This window comes from Panthera tigris, chromosome A2, assembly GCF_018350195.1.
Source record: "Panthera tigris isolate Pti1 chromosome A2, P.tigris_Pti1_mat1.1, whole genome shotgun sequence".
In the NCBI taxonomy this organism is placed as follows: domain Eukaryota; kingdom Metazoa; phylum Chordata; class Mammalia; order Carnivora; family Felidae; genus Panthera; species Panthera tigris.
The window spans coordinates 93,019,324-93,042,815 of record NC_056661.1 but is presented as its reverse complement, the minus strand read 5'-3'; the positions used below and the strand labels follow the sequence as shown (position 1 = coordinate 93,042,815).

Here is a 23,492-nt window from a genome sequence, read left to right as displayed (position 1 = left end):
TTTAAAAAACCTGTGAAGTACAGTCAATTGGGTTGCAGAGTCCTGACAGCAGATGTCTACGTTGCTCTCTGAGGAACAGGTTCAAGGTTTTACCAGTGTATTATGTTCAACTGAGTTCTACATAACTCATATAGAGAAGAGTGAATTTACTTTTTCTCCTGGAGACCCTGAGCTTTATTTTGCCTGGACATATATCTGATATTATTCTGTTTCTTTACTTGTATAGACAGAATCTGTGTTTTTTTGTGTTTGTTGTTTCATGAATAACACCCAGTTATAGGAAAAGAAACTTCTTTTTGAATTTTTTTTTACTTTTGAGAGAAAGAGGAGAGAGAAAGCATGCACATGAGTGGGGTGGGAAAGGGGAGAGAGAGAGAGAGAGAGAGAGAGAGAGAGAGAGAGAGAGAGAGAGAGAGAGAATCTCAAGCAGGTTCCATGTTCAGTGCAGAGCCCCACATGGGACTTGATTCCATGACCCTGGGATCATGACCTGAGCTGCATTCAAGAGTCACATACTTAACTGATGAGCCACTCAGACACTACAGGAAAATGAAACTTCTTTAACAACAGTCATAAATACTAGATATACTTGCATGGTAGATTCAGATAATACATTTTTTAATGGCTCATGATATCTTTTAGTGAGTAGTAAGGACTTGTACTTCATGGCCTTTTGTTATTTATAAATATGCTATACATTCTGACAAATCAGATGCGATTGTTTTATTATGGTTAGTTCTACTGAACATAGGGAATGTGCTGAAGATTATTTTATTTATTGCTTTGAATCAAACTACAAAGAACTACACATATTTCAAACTCATGACTCATAACCAAAGAGATACATGAAGACCCTCAAGTGGTCATTTTATTAAACAAATACAAATTTGAAATGTTTATGGTAAAATACATCAGTATCGAACAAAAATGTTTGTAAACAGTAGTTCTACAACTGGGAAGACATCTTGGTTTTATTAATTTTGGTGACATCTTCCCAACCATGTCTAATCTTTAGTATCTTCTTCCTCAAGCATGGCAGGAATAGTATGGCTTTACAAATCAGGACAACGATTGGAAGGAAAACAGCGATCATAAAAGTTGGAGGTGTATACCATATAAATTGTTTTATATCTACCCATTTATTCCAGGCGAAAATCAATGCATGTATAGTGCCCAGCAGAAGGCAAACAATTCCTAGCTTGCTCTGCAAAAGAAAAAAAAAGATTATGTTGGTGGGATTGGTTCAGTAAGAGTTTATTTTTTCTGACCTTTTCTGGATATATTCTGCTGCTTGGCAATTCTTTCATTCACCTGTGTTTATTTCCCTATCATATTTCTCAATAATGTCCACTCACATCTTTCCATTCTTTTCACATATCCCCGCCTTACTTTGGGTAATGTCTTTGTCCCCAGGTTATTTAAGAGAATCCACAATCACTCTCCTCTCAGTCTCAGCCAATCAATAACACTGTCTTCCTTTTCTCCACATTTTGTTCATTTGTCTTATGACATTTATTTGATGGCGCTTTGTCTCTTGAGCATTTGCCTTCATTCTATCAAGAGACATCTACGATCAGGAACTCTTACTCATCACAGGGTCCCTGCAGAATCAACACAATGATTTGTGCATTTTGGGTGCTCAGTAAATACTAATGGGTTGACTGAAGATTAGTGCAAAAATCAATTTGGTATTAGTGATCTTTACCAATTATGAAAGCAACTAAAGTAAGTGACTCTGATTTTGGTACATGGATACTAAAGTGAATAAACTTGGCCCATGTTAAAAATCAAACATCCTGATAAAGTAGAAAAACACCAACAATTATTTCCACTGTTTGAACAACACATAGAGACATGAAGATGTGAAGAAAATTTTCAGCTTGCACTGGGATACCTGGCACTATCCAGAAAAAGTTGCTTAAAAACAGTTGTTCACCTACGTAATTTTATGGCATTCTGACAATAGCTTTTCCAGATAAGTTTTGACTTTGATTCATTTTACTGGAAATGGTCATTAGCCTGCCAGAATGAATCCAACTCACAATTATTCAGCAGTAAGCACTCTTAAGCCCCAACGAATACAATCAAATAGCTAAGTTTATATTTTCAAATATAAATCTCCAAGGTAAATCATGCAGTAACTAGTTCTTGAATTGTAAGTGAAAAGTTTCTAGGTTATTAATTGAAAAATACATGTGATTGGCTGAAGATCAAGTTAACCAAGTGTGTACTGTATTCTTATTATGGGTTAGGTATTGTGTACATAGTGGGAATGGGCTGGAATGTCAAGATGCAGTGTGTGAATTCCTAATTAAATCTGAGAAGCGATGCTCAGCATATGTGTGACAGGCAGAGCAAATGTAAGAAGAAAGTTATTTAATGAGGAATGGAGAACTCTAATGCCTATCATGCTGAGCCTACAAAATCAGCAAATACTGTGCTTGGAAAATGTGGTGCCATTTCTAAGCTCCACTGGAAAAATTCAGATGGAGACATATTTTCCAACCTCATCAGATGTCCTGATAAAGTGTCTGTAGAAGTATATGTATAGACCTGTAGAAGAGATAGTGGGGAATGTCTGACTTTGTGGGAATTTCCAAAAATGCCCACCCATAAAAGCTAAAGCAATATACTTTAAAAAATCTTGGCAATGCCTGTGACTAAATTAAATGTAGTCCCTTGACTCTGGTCAGACATGAATCCCCCATGTGAATTCTGGCACATTGCTCTTCTTAGGGTGTAATCTACCACTAGCAGATTAACCTCAGTAAATCTGAGACAGTTTTGAATTCCAAGAATACAGCAACTTCCAGTGAGAGAGCTACATGAAATGGAAGTTGGAAAAAGCAGCCTTTAAAATTAGATATTAGAATATCTTCGGTAGATAAAACTCCGTATTTCAAGGAGAGATGCTTTTTTATGGATAGTACCAAGCTGTGTAACTTTAAAGGCATAAATAAAATCAGGGGACAGGCAAAAGAATATTTTCATTTTGGGGAAACTTAAAAACTGTGGATATTAAATTCCTAAAATATCACCTTTGTAGTTAGTAGGTGAGTAGAAAATTGTCTAACAAGTTTCAAGTGTTAGAATATTTTTCTTCGAGTAATGCCTTTTTATTTATGTTTAGAAAACACTTCTATTTAGAAGCAACAGGGAAAAATGATTGGAGAGCACGTTATTGATTGGAACAAGTGTGGGATTTTTGCTATTGGAAAACCATCTGTCATTTTTTTATGGTGTAAAGTCAATATACTTGATGATATTATAAGTACAAAAAGATTTGCCTCTCTGAGGGGCCAGAGTTCTTTTGTATATAATTTACCTGGATATAGTGAAATTCTCTCCATGTCAGAGAGTCGCTCACAGATGGAATAGATGTCACAGCTAACAGAGCCAGTATTGCGAGTGCCACAATTCCCAGAGACACATAAATTTCCATTCTCCAAACATCATGCTCAATCCAGGCATCTTCTTTATTTTGTTGGACCTACCAGAGGGTAAAAAGAGGAAAGGCATGCAAACAACATTGGTTTCTGGCAGATGAGCCTCCTTCTTTCTACATTCCGTCTATGACGGGAGGGCCTACTAACTTGGAGCTTCCACAAATCTGTGACTTTTTTTTGCATTCCTCTAAGCCAAGTGACATAGGAGACATCAGTCTCTTTCCTTGAATGCAACATTTACATATCTGTTTTATTAATTTATGTAATAGTTATTTGCTGCTTAGAATTGTAATGTGCATGCTTGTGTGGTGAAGAACAATTAGAGTTACAAAGTAATCTCATGAGGGTGGCAGAAGGTTGCTGTGTGGCTCTGTCCATGAACAAAACACGTATTTATGTTGTTCAAATTGTAGTTTACTATTTTCAACTGAAAAAAAAAATCCTTAGCGTAAAACTATTTATAACAAGCCCCAATGAAGAGTTACACTAAAACATTTAAAAATGCAGATTACATTCCCAGCACAGCATTTCAAGACAGGTTTGGGGTATTGATATTAAAATAAGATAGAGTTAATCTGTAGATGACTTAGACTTTTTAGTTTAGTGATATTATCAATATTGTCACCTACCTGTTGATATGCCCAGTTTAGCAACTTGTATCTGTAGGATCGCCTCATTGGATAGGATAAACTATAGATTGCATGCAGTACAGCAAAAAAGAAACTGAGAAGCCCAAATTGTTTTCTTGTTAACATCCATCTATCCAACCAATGTGGAAATTTCTTATATTTGGTTCCATTATGAAGCTGTACAATTGCCGCTATCACACCTGGCAAATAAACCAGTGCCAAGAGGGTAATGGAAACCATTGGCAAGACTTTGTTGATGACCAGGATTGGAATTTTATAAAAATAATGTTGATGGGAAGTTACAAAAGGGTGAATTATTTCCCTCAGAAGAGTGTAAAGAAAAGTCAGAGATGATACGATAGCAGCAATTTTAATTGGCAAGCGCCACTTTGGAAAGAGTTCCTGTTTGTGTTGAAGCTCCGCAGGGCAATCAAATTCATCAAAATGGGTTGTTTGGTGCGTGTGCAAAGGCACAGGTCTTTTTAGCATGCTGGTCTCGCCTGAGTCCTTATTCTACAATGGAAAGAAAATAAACATTTAAAAATTAAACAAAATAATGGGATTTCTCTTCAACTAATTACTTATTTTGCTCATTGTGCTTATTAGTAAAAAAGGACATTCAGAACCTTGCTTTTGGATACTGGTTAGCTGAAGATGTCATAGTCCTATGTAGCACTGATCAAAGGTAGACTTAGCTATGTTAGGATTCTCCGTTATAAATTTTTAAAAAATTTTTATTTATTTATTTTTTGAAAGAAAGAGAGAGAGAGAGAGAGAGAGAGTGAGCATAAGTGGGGAAGGGCAGAGAGGGGGAGAGAGAATCCCAAGCAGGCTCTGCACTGCCAGCATAGAACCCAACACGGGGCTCGATCTCACTAACTGTGAGGTCATGACCCAAGGCGAAACCAAGAGTTGGATTCTTAACCTACTGAGCCACCCACATGCCTCTAGGATTCTCCATTAGTTTCTGTTACTCATTTTTCTGTAAGACAGAAGGATACATGCTTTGTTAAGACCGAAGATATCTCCATTAAAGCTCACACCATTGTGTTTCTATGTTGAAGGCACCAAAGAATAGAATAATGTAAGTGGGAAACTAAAATTGAAAAACTTAAAAAAAAATTCAGGAATCCTCGGTAAAAATAATACTTGTAGGTTACATAGATAGTTGTATTTGTTTTATAATATTTTTATTGGTTACTGGGCAACTCTCCACAAAGAATTAAAGAGTGAATTCTTCATTAAGTCAAGTACAAAGGATCAAGAAGAATATAGTCATTACAATTATGAAAATATCTAATTTCCATCATGATATACTTTGATTTTATATTTCTAAAATATCTCATTTGTGTAATTAGTGATTGACAACTACTCTATCAGAAGGTGCAAAGTTTATATAAGTAGTTAAATCCCATAGGGATGATCTGTTTCCTAAGAAAGTTATACTTCTTTACCCAGTTGCATTTCTAAGCAGTCAACAACTCAAAAGAAGAATGCTTTGAATATTTGGTCATTTCCCCAACTGACTGATATACCAGCAAGGTAAAACAAAACAAAACAAAACAAAACAAAACAAAACAAAACAAAACAACACTTCTAAATAAGAACTTAGAATGTTTCATATTGTATTGCTTTAATTAATAAATTTTCTTTTTCACCCAGTATGTTATTTCTCATTTCTTAGAGCTCTATATGTAGAACCATAAAATTTTAGTGCTCAAAATATTAGTCATGATCTTGTTCATTTCCTCATTTTATGCAGAATAACCTTAATTCACATAGTTCTCTATCATTTTTAGTGTTTAAAAGTAGCCTCTTGCCATTTGACTTTTACTTTCAGTGATAAATCACTGTTACATCCAATGCTTTTTCCAGGTGCTCCATTTAGAAGGGAGTTGAGCATGATACAGCTTCTGTCATCTCTGCATGTTAAAACAATCTAAGTACAATCGACTGAGATCAATTTTCTGGTTAATGATGAAGATTTATAGAACAGCAGGTAAGATGGTTAACTTGAAAAATGAAGATGATTTTATTTTATGCACACTTATTTTATAGAATGTGTGCTAGTACTATCTTATTATTCCCATTAAAATAATTAACAAAAATAATATAAATAAGTAACACTAATATAATTATTATATATACTATTTTTCCTATTAAAATAATTAAGGTAAAATAATTTCTGTAACAACTGCAGGCAATACCATTTAGAAAGGTGAAAAGGGTTTGGAACAAAAAATTTCCAACACTTTTTCAGTCGAGTAATGTAAGGTGGCACAAAAGTGGGACAAATGATTCTTATTCCAAAATGGAATTTATTTGTTTAAATGGTGAATCATCAATTAACTTGATGATCTCTTGGTAAGCTGCCATAATACCTATGGAAAAAAAAATGCATGCTCACAAAATTACTGTTATATGGGCACTGGTGACTCTTTCTACAAATTTAGACCCACAGTATGTTAGAAGGAATTGGAAGGGCCTTGGAGATGAACTAGTCCAACTCTCTCATTTTATTGAAAAACCAAGACCCAGGATTTTCAGTGACTTATTTGAGGTTATTCAACTAAGTCCATGACAAGTCAATCAAGGTAGACTTTCTCTTACATACCACACTATACCTTCACCCATCACAATATCAGTGACAGGAATCAGAGTCAAGATATCAGGCAGCTAGGGTGAAAATCACTTTTACAACCCTAGGAGATGGAGGACAGCATTAAAATCATGTTTCTAGATTTTAATTAATTATTATTATTATATTACCAAATAATCATCTTCTTCTAGATTTCTCCTAGGTTTCATTGTCCAAGGTTCTTGGTTTGTAATGTCTTGTCTGTTCTCCATTAATTCTGTAAAATAGAATTGCTTCAGCCACCTATGAAAACACAATTATCTTCTTTGAGTCTAATGTTGGATAGATAGGGCAATATGAAAAATTTACTCACATTAGGACGTGAGTGGCCTAGAAAGTATAATTAAAATACAGATAGTGACTGATTTACTATTTAACCTCACATAATCTGTAAGAATCTCAAACTAGTGCCCTTGTGTCAACAGTAACTGCTTTTCTTTGTTGACTATTGGTGCAATGAGTGACAAACATGTCTATAGGGAATTCAAAGAGTCAGATGTCACCTTTTATTTTAGAAGAAGTTGACTCCTGGTGCTCATTTAGAGGAAAGCCAACTCTGCTCAAAGGTAAATAGAATTAGGAATGTTTTTTTTTTTTTTTTTTTTTTTTTTTTTTTTTTTTTTGAGGCACAATGCTATCAGTAGAGGTTGGAATTGGCTGATGTAAGATTATCCTTTAGGAAGTTGTGTTGAATAGACTTTTGGGGTTGATACTGGAATCTGAAATAATTAAATGACTTTATGGGGACAATGTATTTTGAGGTTCAGACAGTAAACAGAACAGACACTTTTGGAAAGGTGGACCCTGATAGTGGCATAAAGGACCAAAAGCTGTATGTTCAGAGTGTCATTTTCTCATTGGAGTAACAGGTTGGTTTTTGTAGGTAAGACATGAACTGTTAGTATATTTCCACAGGGGTTGTTGAATCGTGTTCAATCACTGACATGCCAATTCTCCAAACTTCCTGCCTGACAAAAGAATCTCTTTCTTAACACCCTTCACAGGTCCTCCTCAGGCTTGGGGTGGCATTATTATTATTTTTTTTTTTTAAGGAAGAGAAACATTACAATATTATTCACTGTTTTTTATTAGTTCTAAATTTATTTCTGAGGATTACCTCACCAATTTGCACTTCAATGAGAAAAACAGATTAGATATACAACAACTTGACTGACAGAAACATTCCAAGTGTTCCTGAATTTTAGACCACCTATAATACTTTATTAAGTGCAAAGTTGTTTCCAGGAGTAGCTTAAAATACTTTAAACATTCTCCAACTTTTATTTATTAAAAAAAATTTCTTTTAATGTTTTTATTTATTTTTGAAGGAGAGAGAGACAGAGCATGAGCGGGGGAGGAGCAGGAAGAGAGGGAGACATAGAATTTGAAGCAGGCTCCAGGCTCTAAGCTGTCAGCACAGAGCCTGAAGTGGGGCTCAAACTCACGAACTGTGAGATCATGACCTGAGCTGAAGTCAGATGCTTAACCGACTGAGCCACCCAGGCGCCCACATTCTCCAACTTTTAAAGGTTTGCTTTTCTCAAAAAATAAAGAGGAGCCATCTTTATATAATGCCAACCATTTGCCTTTGTTGAAGTGCTCTGAGAACATTTTCCATATATTATCTATCTTGAAAATTTGCAGTGTTCATGCTGAGGATATTTGTTTTGTTCTGCCCACATTTTCTCCATTTGGAGAAATGGCCCTCCTTTGGCATATGACTCAGTCTTGGCTAATCACAGTTCTCTGTTTCCTTGATGGCACTGATTGGCTTACAGATGGCATACAACCGTAGTTGAATTATTAGAGTCCCTCTCTGATATTTATAAATGGAAGTGGAAGATAAAGAGATGTCTTTAACATGTTTTTAAGTTGGGATGATTGGAGCCTTCTATGCTTTCTTCTACATGCCATAAGGAGGAAGATATCTTCAACAGAACAGGAGAAAGCCAACACACGAAAGTACAAGCAAGAAATGGGGAAAGACACAGAAGAGTCCTGGTGATATATTTTAAGTATTTAGAGTTCCGGAGACCAGATAATGAATTTTTCAGTCACACAAGCCAATACATTTCCTTTTTTGCTTTAGTTTCAATAGGGTATCTATCACTGGCATTTTAAAGACTCCTGAGTAAAGCATATGCCAATCATCAGATATTTATGGAACTCAACTTTATAATAGACACTGAGGAAAAAGAAATGAGACTTTATGTCTGTTCTGGAGGAGCTCACGGTTTATTTCCTTAATAAATATTATTCCAAATCATTTAGTGATTTAACCAACATTATAGAGTACTCTGGGAGGTGGGTGTGTGTCTACGAATAAGAATAGAAGTTTTATCTACTGTAATCGAACAAAATATAATGCACTACGTTTAGATGTTTTAACTCTGAGTTGTAGGATGGCAAAGATGTTAACACACAAATCTACACTCATTCAATATAAACTCATTAATTCTATTGTGAACAATAATATTAGGCAGTGGGAATGTGAAGTTAAATGAGATGGAGCCTCTGCTCTCAAAACCTCAAAGTCTAGGGGAGAGGGCAGAAATTTCAACAACTAACCGCATGGTAATGCAATGAATTCTAAAGGAAGGCAGTTTTATAGACAGATTGTGGCACGGAAAGAGTGAGGGCTCTCTTGCAGACCTGGTCCTGGGGCGTCAAGCAAGTTGGCAGCATTTGCTGAGTGAGGGCCACTTCATACAGAATCTGGGTGAAAAGGCAAAGTGGCCTTGGAGAAGTATCCACCCATTCATCTGCACTGTAGGAAGACCATACTGAAGAGCAAGGCCAAGGAAAAGTCCAGGGCAGTGAGGGAGCCTGTTGGCTCTGTGGTCCACAGTTAGATTTGTGCCAGAAACCAAGAAAATAAAATACCAGTCAAATCAAATATGTTGGTTTCCATCAGACATTAACCAAATGTATAATTTAAATTCTACAGTAAAATCTTTTCATGAAAGCAAAAAAAACCCAGGAAACTACATAGTGTTCAGATGTTTGGAACTCCAGATTTGACCCAAAGTTCTCTAACTTTCATCCCATTTAAAAAGCAAAACATATTTTTGATGCGACTGTTCTGTTTTGCTGTACCAGGATGGCTGCTGACCTGACGTTCCTGCTAAATATTGACACAGCCCAACTGACTCATGTTTTTGTCAAAGAGTTTAGAATATGAAGAAACTGGATGACTAGAATACAATATGAATTGCTTTGCATTTCCAAACCTTCTAAACTTTCAAGCATATACTTGTTTCACCACATTTAACTATGTAAAGAGATGTTTTTTTTTCACTGGGCTGTTTTTTTTTCTTTTTTTTTTAAAGCATTGCTTAATATCTGTGTTAAATAAATCTTAGTCAATGTCAGGATATTGTGGGATTTTTTTTTTTTTTTTAATACAGGGAAAGAAATTTAGAAGTGTTTGTAAATGTTTATGTCTATAAATCCCTTCTGGTGGGTTTGACCCATGACATATATGAAGCCTTGATCCACTATTTGGAGAGAACTTGAATCTCAAACCAGATCCTGAAAGAGTAGGACTAATGTTCCCAGAACTTAAAATGAAAACTTCCTGTTACTAGGAAACCTGAAGTCAAGTCACACGATTTTAAGCACCATGTACCATTCATCAATGCTATGCAAACCCGCCGCGATTTTGCCAAGCTGGAAAACTTGCCATCAGAACCCAACCGAAGGACAAACTTAATAACCCATCATACTCCCCAAGCCCCTAGCGAAAAGACTTCCTTGTGAGTCCCTGGCTCCCAGCCCCTGGACCGGCCACAACGGAGCAGTGTGCTCCGGGGAGAGCTAGGCAGGAGGGCAGCGCGTCCTGGAGCCGCGCATAAGGGGAGAATTGAGCTACACTCGCCCCGGAGCGCCTCCGCCCCAGGGCTGGGAGACTTGCAACCCGCTACACCCTTCCCGAGACTTGAGAGCCCGCGCCCGCCCTCCCAGGGGCACCCGGAGACGGGGAGCAAGCGGCGAGCTGGGACGATTCTAGGGACTCACCCGCTTCTAGGCGCAACCGTCCGGACGGTAAGTTGCGGCGCAACTGCTGCGGGGAAGTGCCAGCCCCACGCGGCGTCCGAGCCCTGGGAGTCCAAAGCCTGCACTCTGGCTGCAGACCCCGCCTCCGTGTCAGTGGCCCGTCCAGCGCCACCTGCAGGTGCCTGGAGTCCGCGCGGCTCCTTGGAGTGGCATTCCTCGGAGGTCCCAGAGACCCAATCAAGGGTATCCCCACATTGCAACCTGGCTGCTCCCAATTTTCTTTCAAATGGCCCTGTCTCCTGCCTCAGGTCTGCTCCTCGGCCTCCCACTTTGGTTAATCTAAGTAACGAACACTGGTGTAATTCTTTGGAGCAGTGGTGTTCAAACTTTAATGCGTATCACCTGCAGGCCTTGCTAACACACTGATTGGGGCCTCCCTCAGGGTTTCCTGATCCTCAAGCCTGGGATGGGACCCGAGTTTCCTCATTTCTAACAAGTTCCCAGGTGATGCTGGAGCACTCTCAGATCACACTATGACATGGACTGCTTTAGAGCTTAGCTAGTCCATTTAAAACTTCGCGGCAAGTGACTGCTATTTACAGTTGAGGAATCCGAATCTGAATCTCTGAGAGTGACTTGCCCACTAAATTGTGCAAATCTTGCACGCGAAACTGCACAAACTCTGTCATAAGCCCTTCAACTCCATGCTAGCTCCTCTTCCTCGCCTCTGATATATTAAAGCCAACTTCCCATACCTAACCCAATCAGGTACTCCAAACTGAAATTAAAGCTACTGTCACTATTTAGAAGTGTTGGGGTGTTTTTAAAAAAATGAGGGTTGTGGAGAAAGAGAATGTGTGCGGGGGATTTAACTCTGAGTTGGAACCAGCCTCAGGGTTAGCGTGTCTGAAACCTGAATTGCAACATTTGGGGAGTTAGTGCACAACATCCCCAGAGCTAACCTGATTAGAAAAACAAAGGAAGATAAACTCTCAACTGCGATTTCATGATTGTAATCAACTAAGGGCTGTGCCTGTTTTAATATGTATTTTTTTTGTACTCATTGACTTTCCACAGGGTAATATTAAAGCCCTTTGAAGATTAAATTACCATGGACTGACGCCTTGTGGTAGAAATAGAATCTTACACTTTATTTCTAGTGAAACTAGAAAATAATCACTTAAAGTTTTGGAAAAAAAAAATCTCTCTGTATTTATTGCACAAACCACAAAGAATTAAGAATGAGTTTAAGCATTGTTGAATTTTTCAAATGATCTTGGGTTTTAAATGATTGAGCAAAGCAATATTGCTTTCATTTTTTAAGCTTTGGTAGAACAAAGGTCATTCTCTTTTTAATAATATGTTTTGCACATGAAGAGAATAAGGAAGTTATTATTATATTAATATAAGTTGGCTAATTATAGAAAATTCCAACTAAAACTGTTTTTCTTCTTCTAATTAAAACCTGTAAAATCAAGCCCAAATGTTTTGTTTTATACTTAAACTAAAATTTTTAAAATTAAATTAAGCTTAATTTAATTTAGTTTAAATTCAAGTTAGCTAACATATAGTGTAGTATTGGTTTCAGGAGTAGAATTTAGTGATTCATCACTTACATATAACACCCATGTATACATGGTGTACATATAACACCCATATAAGTGCCCCTCTTAATGCCCATCACCCATCTAGCCCATCTGCCCCACCCACCTCCTCTCCAGCAACCCTATGTTTCAAAGTGAAAAGATTGAAAATATGAGGTTGTTTACAAATTAGTTTGTAGATATTATAAAGGCAACACAATGTTGGATTAAAAAACCATGGTATTAAAGAACTTCTACTGAGTCATCAGGGGTTAATATTACAAATGAAATTTCTGCAATTTTTGCATACAAATGACCTGTGATTTGGGTATGAGATAAAGAAAAAGTGTTTTGTTTTTGTTTTGTTTTTTTTGAGAAACACAAAGCCAAAGCATGTAAAATGTTCTGAGTCAACCTCTATATAGCACAAACTTTTTAAAACCAGTATGATTTGTGGAAAACAGTATTACCGGTTTGAATTTTGAAAATTTTGAAAATCAGACTACCGGTTTTGGCATGACACATAAGCACTAGAGAATTTTAAAATAGGAATTCAACTGTGAGCTACAATCGAATATGGATGATTCAGAATATTTTGTGATGAACTTAAACTATAGCAAGAGAGTATACTAACAAAACAGTTCTTCAGTGTTATTTGAACTAAACTAGTGATTTCACACGAACATGTCATGGGGAAAGTAACAATAATTTAGTATCTATGAATACTTCTCTCTGACCAATAAGCAACTTAATCTTAGAACTTGATGGGATGACTGCCATTTAAGAAGAATGGAGTATGATGGTGTAAAAGATAAAATAAAAATGATCGCACCATTAAAAATAATCACAAGAGCAATACACAGTAAATTGTAAGTTGATGATAAGAACTTTATTTAGTTTATCTCCTTGGGAAATCAAACTAACTCCTAAGGGCACAGTAATTCAAATTATGATCAACATACTTCCAAGTCTACTTACTAAGAATGGTCAGATATATCTTAAGACAAGGCAAAAATTACCTGAAATTCATGAAGAAATATTTTGTCAAAATGATCATTTTAATGCACACATGGTAAAGGTCTACTGGCCTAATTTTCTAATTCTGCTACCCTTCTATGATAAATTCTCTTCACTCTCTCAAGATTTCCTGTTAATGATCAAAGTACTGTGTGTGATTAGTTTGTCCCCAAGTCTGTTTGTGAAGGTGGTTGGGAGTAGACAGAAGTTCTACTGTTGGGTTTGGGATTAAAAAATTCTTCCACGTAATTTACCCCAACCCAATTTATTGTTCTTTTACCAACACTGTTAACATTCAACATCTATTCTGGATAGATTTTAAGAATAGCTGGTTTATTTTGGTGCTCACAGATCTATCTCTGCCCAAATACTGTTTAATGATGCTCAGAATTCCATGACGAAATATATTCTATTCTCTTTGGATCTTTTTTAAAAAATTTATTTTGAGAGAGAGAGAGAGAGAGAGAGAGAGAGAGAGAGAGAATCCCAAGCAGGCTCCACACCATCGTGTAGAGCCTGAGAATCTGATGCAGGGCTCAATCCCACCAACCAAGAGATTATGACCTGAGCTGACATCAAGAGTCAGATGCTTAGCCGACTGAGCCACCCAGGCACCCCTATTGTCTTTGTATCTGTTGTAATTCATCAAAGGGCTAAAGTCCCTGGAAATGGTACCATATTAAGCCTCACCAGTTATTTACATCCTACTATAAATAAATATTTCAGTGCTTTTTTTGAAAATATGTTCTAGTATAGGGAGTGAAATGTCAGTAACTTGAAGATTTACACTGGGGAGCTGTAAAAGGGTTGTATCTTAGAAGAAAAAGAAGCACTAGGACCAAGGGGATAGATTTCACAATTTCCATAATATTACTTAAACTAGGCAATTTCTCCTTTCACCACATGTGTATATCAGACGTTATGTGATAGTGAAATACACTCTTGTTTAAACCATGCCATCTGGGTCCTCTTTGTTATAGTAGCTAAGCCCATACCCTAGCTTGTTTGATATAGCACTTTTTAGAGTCTGTCTATATTAAAGATTTTTATATGTGTTTCTGTTATCCTCATTAAAATGTGAACTTTAAGCGAGTAGAGACCTTGCCAACTTTAATCCTTGTATCTCTTGTAACATAGGGATTGATGGAATAGACTCATTGTAAATGTTTGTGGACGGTGATTTTAGCCCTTGGTCTCAGAAAAGTTGTATTGGGCACATATATATGGAGCCTATGAATGTCTAGACATCATTTAGAGAAAAACTGTGGCAAATATCCATTGTTACTTATTTCTTTCACACAGGACACACTCTTACCCACCTTCCTTAGTCTGTATCCTTCTTGTTTTCTACTATAGGAACATGTAGGTCCAGAGTTGTCATTGTCACAGAAATCACAGCCTTACCTGTTTTGGGTTGCAGGAAATGGGGAGCTGGAGAGTGTTGGATAGGGGGAGCTGGTTCAATAGATAGTTCAAGAACGCTGATTGGTAGAGTTAGACCTAAAGTCTCTTGTAATGGACTCTGGCTTATAAAAAGTCCTTGGCATAAAGAACCATGCCTACTGATTCCTGGATTTGAGCTTCCAGAAGAAAGGACGCTCTCAGTTCTGAAATTCCTACTCTTTCCCAGGACTGTGTTTGGTTCTCTCAGTATCCCCACTGTATTGCTATAATCCTCTGTTTACAGGTGAACTGAAGCTTGGAAAGTTCAAGTAACTCAATCAAAGTTGTATAGTTTTTAGAGGTCAAGCTGGGACTTCAGCCAAAGTCTGCTTGATGCCAGTTCTCTTGTTTAACACTACCTCTATAACCACAAATACGCAGCCAAAGTTTCCTCAGGCTGTACTTGGTTGGGGTGGGGGGAGGGTGGATTCAAGAGAGTAACAGTTAACAGAAACCATCCAGTAATCCATTCAGTTTCCCCTCGGTATCCGTTAGAGTGTTGGCTAAGCTACTCTGACAAAGAAGACCAAATAGGGCATTTAAACAAGTGGTTTCACTGTCCTGTAATAGTCCTGCAGCGGGTATTCCATGTTGGTGAGGTTGTTCTGCTCCACGACGTCATTTAGGCACACCATACTGACCCCTTCCATCTGGCAGCTCTGCTGTCTCCTAGGGCACTGTTCTTGGCATCATGGTTGAAGCGTGGCATAGGCAGATCCATGGTCTAGCTGGCAGGAAAAGGAGAGAGTACAAGTCCAAAGCAATTATCGAGGCAGAAATTGCACTTTCTCTCACATTCTATTGCTGATAATTTAGTCATGTGTCAAGGTAGGCAGAAAAATGTAGTCTCTGGCCCAGTGGCCAGCTTTTAAGGTCTGTTAGCGTGGAAATGGGTAGCAAATTTTGGCAAACAGCTAGAAGTCTCCGCCACATTCTCCATTCACCTCCAACTCTGATCCTTGTGTTCATACCAAGCTTGGGAACTTTGATTTCTTCCTTCATTGGGCTTAATGTCTTCCTCATTCTGAAGCCTGTTTGAAGGTTCAGGGTAAACTTGTTACTCACAGCTTAGTCTTACACTGGAGGGTGTTAGTACCAAAGCAAGCCCTTATATGTCTTGACCATGAGCATCCTTGTGTGGAGGATCTCTCACACGGTCTTCCTGCTGGCTTGCCAGGTACGGCTGGACGTGGTGAATACTCAGTGGGAACACTGCTTGGTTCCACTATGAAGCTCCTTGCTACCATAGGATTAATTTTTCCTTTTAATTAAAAAAAAAAAAAAAGCCAGATGCCATAACTGAAAAGCAATACTAGGGGTACCAAGAAGGCAAATCTATATAACATGTTATTTATATTCCCGAGAGAGGAGTATTTATGCAAAGTGACCCAGAGCCCCTTCTTAGCAGCTTTTCCAGTTTCAGCACCTTGGGTTTCTAAAGTCTTCCTAAGGACCCGAAACATATTTTTTTCTTAGCACAGAAAATACCAAAGCCCTAATGCATATTACTTTGTTAATAAATACTCATTAAGTGCAGTGTGTGTGTGTGTGTGTGTGTGTATCTATCATTATGCTGAATTCTATAAGTCAACTTAAACAGTCATTTAAAAGACTCTTGCAAAGAAATTGCAGTTTGAAGATAAATATCTATAATGAAAGCATAAGCCAACAAAAAGAAGGTGAAAGAACTGGCATGTTTTGTTGCTGCTGTCTTTTGTTTTTATTTTTTGTCAGCTTCATTGAGATATAATTGACATGTAACATGTGGTTAGTTAACAAATTCATGACCTTACATTGTTAACAATTTTCTTTTTGTGGTGAGGACTTTTAAGCACTACTCCCTTAGCAATTTTCAAATATACGATGCAGTATTAAGTATGGTCACCATGCTATACATTCCATCACCAGGACTTACTCACCTTATAACTGGAAGTTTGTATTTTCACCACTTTCGCCCATTCCACACCTCCCCACCCCTGCCCTGGCTTCTGGAATCCACCAGTCTGTTCTGTTTCTATGAGTTCATTTTTTAGGTTCCACATGTAAGTGATATCTTTCTCTGTGTTTGTCTTTCTCTTCCTTATTTCACTTAGCATAATGTGCTCAAGTTTCATATATGTTGTCACAAATGGCAGAATTTTCTTCTTTTTTATGTCTGAACAATATTCCAATGTGTGTGTATGTGTTTGCATTTGAGTATATATAATATATCAAATGCATAATATATATCTCCTCAAGAGATCTCTTCAATATGGTGATTTTATTTCCTTCATATATATATATATATATATATATATATATATATATATACACATATATATACATATGTGTGTGTGTGTGTGTGTGTGTGTATATATATATATATATATCCAGAAGTGGGCTTGCTGGATGATATGGTAGTTCTATTTTTAATTTGTTTAGGAACTTGCCATACTGTTTTTTTTCTTTTTCTTTTTTATAGCGGCTGTACCAGTTAAAATTCCCACCAACAGTGTATAAATATCCTTTACTTCAAGTTAAACCTCTTTGTCAGTTTCATTACAAAGTAATTTTTGGGAAAGCCATCCAGAAGACCATTTGAATTGTGGATTTATATCTAGCATAGATAGTGACAAATCTTACCTTATTATGTTCAGATTTTAGCCTATGATTGTATATATGTGCTTATATTTATAAGTATATTAGGGATGTATACATAGATAGGGTATATGATAAAAAAATTGAAGAGACCTTTGTTGTAGGGAAAGGGGAACATGGAAAAGTTCAGTAGGAGAACCAGAAGACTCAGAGACTTCTGCACTTTCCTTTCTTTGTACTCAGTGTTCTCTGCTAAACTGTCAACTGTTCAGAGGCAGGGGCCATTTCTTTTCATTTGATTTCTCAGGCTTAGTAAAGAACATAGTATATCGCAAAGAGCTGATAAATTGCTTCTTCTTGGGGAGAATTTAAGGAGCAAGTGGTCGACAGTGTGAAGTGTTATGAAAAGTCAAATAAGGTAAGAAGTAAAAAAGACTGTTGGATTCAACCTTTGAGATGACTCAGTTAACTGTATGCAAACATTGAGGGAGGAAGCCATACTGAGTGCAGCAATGGAGAAGTGGGGAACAGACCCCGATAAGTTGGATACAAAAGGAAGGAGAGCTGGAGCAGCAGCTAGAGAACATTCTTTCAAGGTTGAGAGAGATTAGATTCTTCTTATAGGCTGAGAAGAAGAGAGCTGCATGTAGAGAGAGATTGAAGATCTATGAAAAAAAGAGATTAGTTGATGGAATTAGGTACTGGAGAAAAGTGAACAGAGAGGAGAAGCAGAACATGGCAGAAAAATTATCTTTGGGCAGAAGCAGGGGCCCCCTTTTTCTCAGAGATTAGGAGAAAGACGAGAAATGTGAGATGCCCACAGTCTTGTGGGGAGGGGTGAAGGACAGTGAGTGAGCCTTGGTCTGATGGGAGTCAAGACCAGCTGAACGGGATGGAGGGTACGACTCTGAAACTGCAAAAATTGATGAGGCGCCTGGGTGGCTTAGCCAGTTAAGCGTCCAACTCTTGACTTCGGCTCAGGTCGTGATCTCACAGTTCATGGGATCAAGCCCCCTGTGGGGCTCTGCACTGACAATGCTGAGCCTGCTTGGAATTCTCTGTCTCCTCTCTCTCTCTGCCCCTCCCCTGCTCACATGCTCTCTCTCTCTCTAAATAAATAAAAAAAAAACTGCAAAAATTGATGAGTTGTTCTTTGTCTTCAGAATGTATGCCCTTTGAGTCAAATGGGGTGATAAGATATATGAATAACTGAGTTCACTAGTGAAAAAATTGCAGAAGCACTTAGAACCAAGAACTGGGTAATAAAATACAGACAGAGGTGCCTAAAATTCATGGAAGTGATGGAGCAATGATTTGGCATTTAGTTTGTTATGGAAAATATAGTGGAGAAGTGGATGTTTCTTGAACTTGGCCTCTGAAGAGTGAAAGTTTTTTCATGGGGAAAAAGAAAGATTTTGTTTTCTCTCCAAAACCAGAAGTGGCATATATCGATTGAAGTTTACTCTTGTCTAGCAACATGTTTATGTCTAGAAATTAGCTTTATAAACTTGGTAGGGTTCTTCCCCCAAAGCACTGCTTCCTTGGGTTAACCAGAGGTTTTCTAAGTGTATTGGTTTTGATTCCTTAGGACTTCCTGAAGATTTCTCGTTCCTCAGTGAGCTTGTTAAAGTGTTAGCTTTTTTCATATCTCTAGCCCTGAGCAGAGAGCATGACTCATAGTAACTGCAGCTCAAAAAAAAAAAAAAAAAAAAAAATTGAGTTGAATTCTCCCACTCAGCCCTTACTGTCGGCCTGTCTTTAGTTCTGCTTTTGTATTCAAGTTAGCCTCCCCCAACGCCCTCATTTTTGTCTACACACCTCTATTATAGCTCTTTCCTGATCATGTTCTAGTCCATCATGCAACATGCTTATCTCCCCTGATAAGGGCAGCTACAGAATCCTTAAGAACATCATGAACTTCACAGGGAGAGTGGTCAGTTGGGATAATTAAACACAAAACACAGAAATAGGTTGGTGGACAATTAAAGCGAACTTTATGCCCTGTTACCGTCTGAGGCGGGATAGGGTTCTTACCAAGGAAACCATATTCATTTTCTCAGTGTGGAAAGGGGGCCTTTGCAAAGTCCAGACTTCACAGCTTCTGCAGAGTTGATTCAGTGGTGGGCTGCTGTGCTATGTGGCCACACGGTGGCGCCAGAGCCCTTTGTGGTGAACATGAAGAGCCCAGGGCATCTGCCTCTGCTGCTTTCTGCATACATTGTTTCACCAGATTTTTTCAAACTCACTGTAAGAGAGAAGGATGGCATTTTTTGTGATTGTGTTGGTATTATGATAGCTGCGCATATTCCAAGGTCTAAAGAATTTCCATGAGGCTTAGCCCCTGGATGGCTCAGTTAAGCGACCGACTTAGGGTCAGGTCATGATCTCATGGTGTCTGAGTTCGAGCCCCGTGCCCCGCTCTGGGCGGACAGCTCAGAGCCTGGAGCCTGCTTCAGATTCTGTGTCTCCCTCTCTTTCTGTCCCTCCCTGGCTCTCTCTCTCTCTCTCTCTCTCTCAAGAATACATAGAGATTAAAAAATTTTTTAAGAATTTCCATGAGGCTTATAGTAGGCATCAGATTCGGTATGTTCACTCCTGTGTGTGTCTGAACATCATCTATGTTTGCTTATGTGTATATACATATACATATATATGCATATCGTTACATACTATCCTTTACTATCTACACGTAATATTCACTGATTTTATTGGTACCAAATTCTTACCATTTCAAGCATTTCCATAAGTTATTATTTTTTATTGAGGTATAATTGGCCTATAAAATTATGCTACGTTCAGGTGTACAACATAATGTTTCGATATTCGGATATATTGAAAAATGATCAGCATAGTCAGTGTAGTTAACATCTGTCACCATACATAGTTACAAAAAATGTTTTTTCTTGTGATGAGAACTTTTAAAATCTATTAACAACTTTAGAGTATGCAATGCAGTATTATTAACTATAGTAACCACACTACACACTACATCCTGTGGCTTATGTATTTTATAACTGGAAATTTGTACCTTTTGTCCCTCTTCACCTGTTTTCCATCCCTTCCTCCCACCTGTGGCAACCACCAATCTGTTCCCTATATCTATGAGCTCAGTTTTTAAATTTTTTTTCAGATTCCACATATAAGTGAGCTTATACAGTATTTGTCTTTTTCTGTCTAACTTACTTCACTTAGCATAATGCCGTCAAGATCCATTCATGTTGTTGTAGATGGCAGGATTTCATTCCTTTTCTTTTTCTTTCTTTTCTCTTCTTTTTTTTTTTACATTTTATTTATTTTTGATAGAGAGAGACAGACTGTGAGTAGGGGAGGGGCAGAGAGAGAGGGAGACACAGAATCCGAAGCAGGCTCCAGGCTCTGAGCTGTCAGCACAGAGCCCAATGCGGGCCCAAACTCACAAACTGTGAGATCATGACCTGAGCCGAAGTCGGACGCTCAACCCATTGAGCCACCCAGGTGCCCCACTTTTTTTTTTTTTTAAACAAGCTCTGGCTAGTTTTATTAAAGAAAAATTTTGCATGATTTACTTTTCACCAGTCAGTTATGACATGCTTCTAATGAGATGTCAGAATCATATGGATCAGTGATAGCTGGAGTGCACACTCTGTAGTATTTCCCACGTGCTGTTCCCGATTCAGTGTTATTGCCCCTGTAGTGATGGACACTAGTTTTGGCCAACATGGCATAGTATTCTGTTTCAAATTTCCTCAAGGATGGGCAGTAGTTGGCAAGGGTGACCAGTTTCACTTTGCCATGTCTGATCATTTTCAGAGTCTGCTTGAATCCCAGCATGTGCTTTCCACTTTTTGTAATGAGTGGCTGCCTAGAGTTGATCAACTCCAGTGACTTTTTTGTCTTCCTAGCGGCCACCATCTTCCTGCCTTAGGTGCGGGATGGACCCAGCCAAGAGCAGCTGCCAGGATGGCTGGAGCAAGAAAGGAACAATTCCCACCAAGATTTCATTCCTTTTTATGGCTGAATAATTTTCCATTGTGCGCGAGTGTGCACACACACATGCATGTGCACACATACATTCCACACTCTAGTTATTGAGTCATCCTTCAGCAGACACTTAGGTTGTTTCCATGTCTTGACTGTTGTAAATAATGCTGCAATAAGCAGGGGGGGGGTGTATATCTTTTTGAATGAGTATTTTTGTTTTCTTCAAACGCACACCCAGAAGTGGAATTACTGCATCCTATGGTACTTCTTTTTTTAAAGTTTTGAGGATCCTCCATATTGTTTTCCACAGTGGCTGCACCAATTTACATTCCCACCAACAGTGCACAAGGGTTCCTTTTTCCTCCACATCTTTACCAGCACTTGCTATTTCTTGACTTTTTGGTGATAGCCATTCTAACAGCTAAGAGGTGATAGAAGTTATTTTATTTAATGTGCATAAAACTCTTTGAAAATAGGTACTTTTTTCATTTTATAAATCAGGAAATTGATGCTTAGAGAGGATAATGTGCTCAAGCGCACAAAGCTTTTCTTTGCAACAACAATGTGATGCATCTGATAGTTCCCCTTAACTTTCATAACATCTTAGTGAGTCTAAAATATATGCATAGAAAAATTGGAGCAGTTTATAGTCAATTGGTTAAAAAGGGAACAAAGTCTTCATGACCAAAGTGTTTTTCTCTGGTTCCTAACCTGTTGAATATTAGCTTCTGTGAGTATGGGGATCTTGTCCTTGGTCAAAGTAGACACATCACACCCAAGCTTCTGCTACAGCTGAAGCACAACCGTGATCTATGCAGGTTACTGTAGGAGGGAAGAAATCACCCCATTCCCCAAGCAGCTTTCACAGCCCCACTTTAACCTCAGGCATTACTTAAAAGATTTGTTTAAGAATCATGAACAGCAGCTGTGAGCTGAGACATTGCTAAACTGATATATGTACAAACTCATAATATGGCTATTTTAATTTTAATTTGTTTTTCTCTAATTACCTGCAAGTTCTGCAAGTTCAAGTATATCTTCATAGATCACAGGTTATTTCTTCACTGATTTTGTTAGAGCATCTTTTGCCCACATAACAATTTGTTTCTATAAAGTCAAGTAAATCTACCTTCTTAAAAAAATCTTACTTATAGTTATTTTCCTAAATTTTCAATCCCTTATTATATATTTAAGTCTTTAATGTGTCTTAGGGTTATTTTTATATGTTGTGGTAAGTAAGGGTATGATTTTATTTTCTTTCAGATGAGTGGTGGTTTGTGCCAAGCTATGCTTTCCCTACAGAATATCACCTTTTTCATAATTAAGTTACTATGTATAGCAGGACCTATTTGGGTTTAGCTTTTTTGTGTGTTTTACTAACTATTCACCCTTCACCATGTGATCCTTTTATTCTGGTCACTGTGGCCAAGGACTTCATACCAGGTGTTTAATAATTGCTTCATTACTTTATTGTATATACTGGAATGTGGCGATCAGAGGTAGAGTGAAGGAAAAACCATCTTTCTAAGACTCAGATTCATGGTCTATATGAGAAAATAATTTACCCTATTTCATGAGGTAGTTTTCAGGATTAAATGAGAAAATGAATGTGAACTGTGTGGTGCATAGAAAGTATTCAATGAATGTTACCATTATTACTGGAGAATAATGGAGGGCAGTGTTGAATGAAGGCAGGGAATTGGCAGTAGGAGGAAGGAAAGGGCAGTGTAAAGCAAGAAAGATCAGATACATGAGGGAATGAAGGGCAGAGGAAGGGCGGCCCTCAGTTGCATTTGGAGGCTGAAGAAGCTGTTAAGTTCCTCAGTCCTGATTACAACCTGCCCCAAAGTTGTAGACTTTCTGGCAGGAGACTTAGAGATCATCTAATTTAACCACGTTGCATGAAAGAAAAATGAATTCTGGGACTTACTCAAGGTCAGTCTGTGAGAGCTCCCAGCCTGGAATCCAGGACTCCTGACTCTGCTTCTTGTGTTGTTTTACCACTGCTCACATCGCTTGATGTTAATTGGGATATTTGCAAGCATGAGATTGAGGTAGATTTTGCCTGTATTATATGAGCTCACTTCAGAGCCTTGAGTTGCTGAAATATAATGCCATATGGAATTGAGGGAGGGTAAGGTATTATAACTTTAAATCAAAAGGACAACTTACATGGAGGCTTTGTTCTCCTTGGCATAGTATC

At 37.9% G+C, this 23,492-nt stretch overlaps 2 protein-coding genes across 5 annotated transcripts; both read right to left on the bottom strand.

Moving 5' to 3' along the window:
- Positions 1–842: 842 nt before the first annotated feature.
- STEAP1 (STEAP family member 1) lies at positions 843–10,835 on the bottom strand. Of its 4 annotated transcripts, none has more exons than XM_007076732.3 (5): positions 10,731–10,835; positions 6,845–6,956; positions 4,076–4,588; positions 3,326–3,490; positions 843–1,204 (listed from the first exon to the last, which is right to left on the bottom strand). In XM_007076732.3, the coding sequence occupies exons 2-5, from the start codon at positions 6,923–6,925 to the stop codon at positions 947–949; spliced, it is 1,017 nt and encodes a 338-aa protein (XP_007076794.1). In that variant the 5' UTR covers positions 6,926–6,956; positions 10,731–10,835; the 3' UTR covers positions 843–946. The 4 variants fall into 4 exon arrangements, with proteins under 4 accessions (XP_007076794.1, XP_007076795.1, XP_042821951.1 ...); XM_007076733.3 differs by having other exon boundaries at positions 6,845–6,930; positions 10,731–10,812; XM_042966017.1 differs by lacking the exon at positions 10,731–10,835 and adding an exon at positions 9,366–9,548.
- Positions 10,836–20,884: 10,049 nt separating this feature from the next.
- On the bottom strand, positions 20,885–21,220 carry LOC102959178 (60S ribosomal protein L30-like). Its single transcript, XM_042977392.1, has one exon. It carries the CDS (start codon positions 21,218–21,220, stop codon positions 20,885–20,887), a length of 336 nt encoding a protein of 111 aa, XP_042833326.1.
- Between the last annotated feature and the right edge of the window lie 2,272 nt (positions 21,221–23,492).

Coding starts and splice junctions, on each gene's coding strand:
- STEAP1 (XM_007076732.3), bottom strand. CDS start 6,925: ATGGAGAACAGACAAGACATTACAAACCAAGAACCTTGGACAATGAAA. Junction 4,589..6,844: donor TAGAAGAAGATGATTATTTG/GTAATATAATAA, acceptor TTTCCATTGTAG/AATAAGGACTCAGGCGAGAC. Junction 3,491..4,075: donor TAAACTGGGCATATCAACAG/GTAGGTGACAAT, acceptor ACCCTCTGGTAG/GTCCAACAAAATAAAGAAGA.
- LOC102959178 (XM_042977392.1), bottom strand. CDS start 21,220: ATGGTGGCCGCTAGGAAGACAAAAAAGTCACTGGAGTTGATCAACTCT.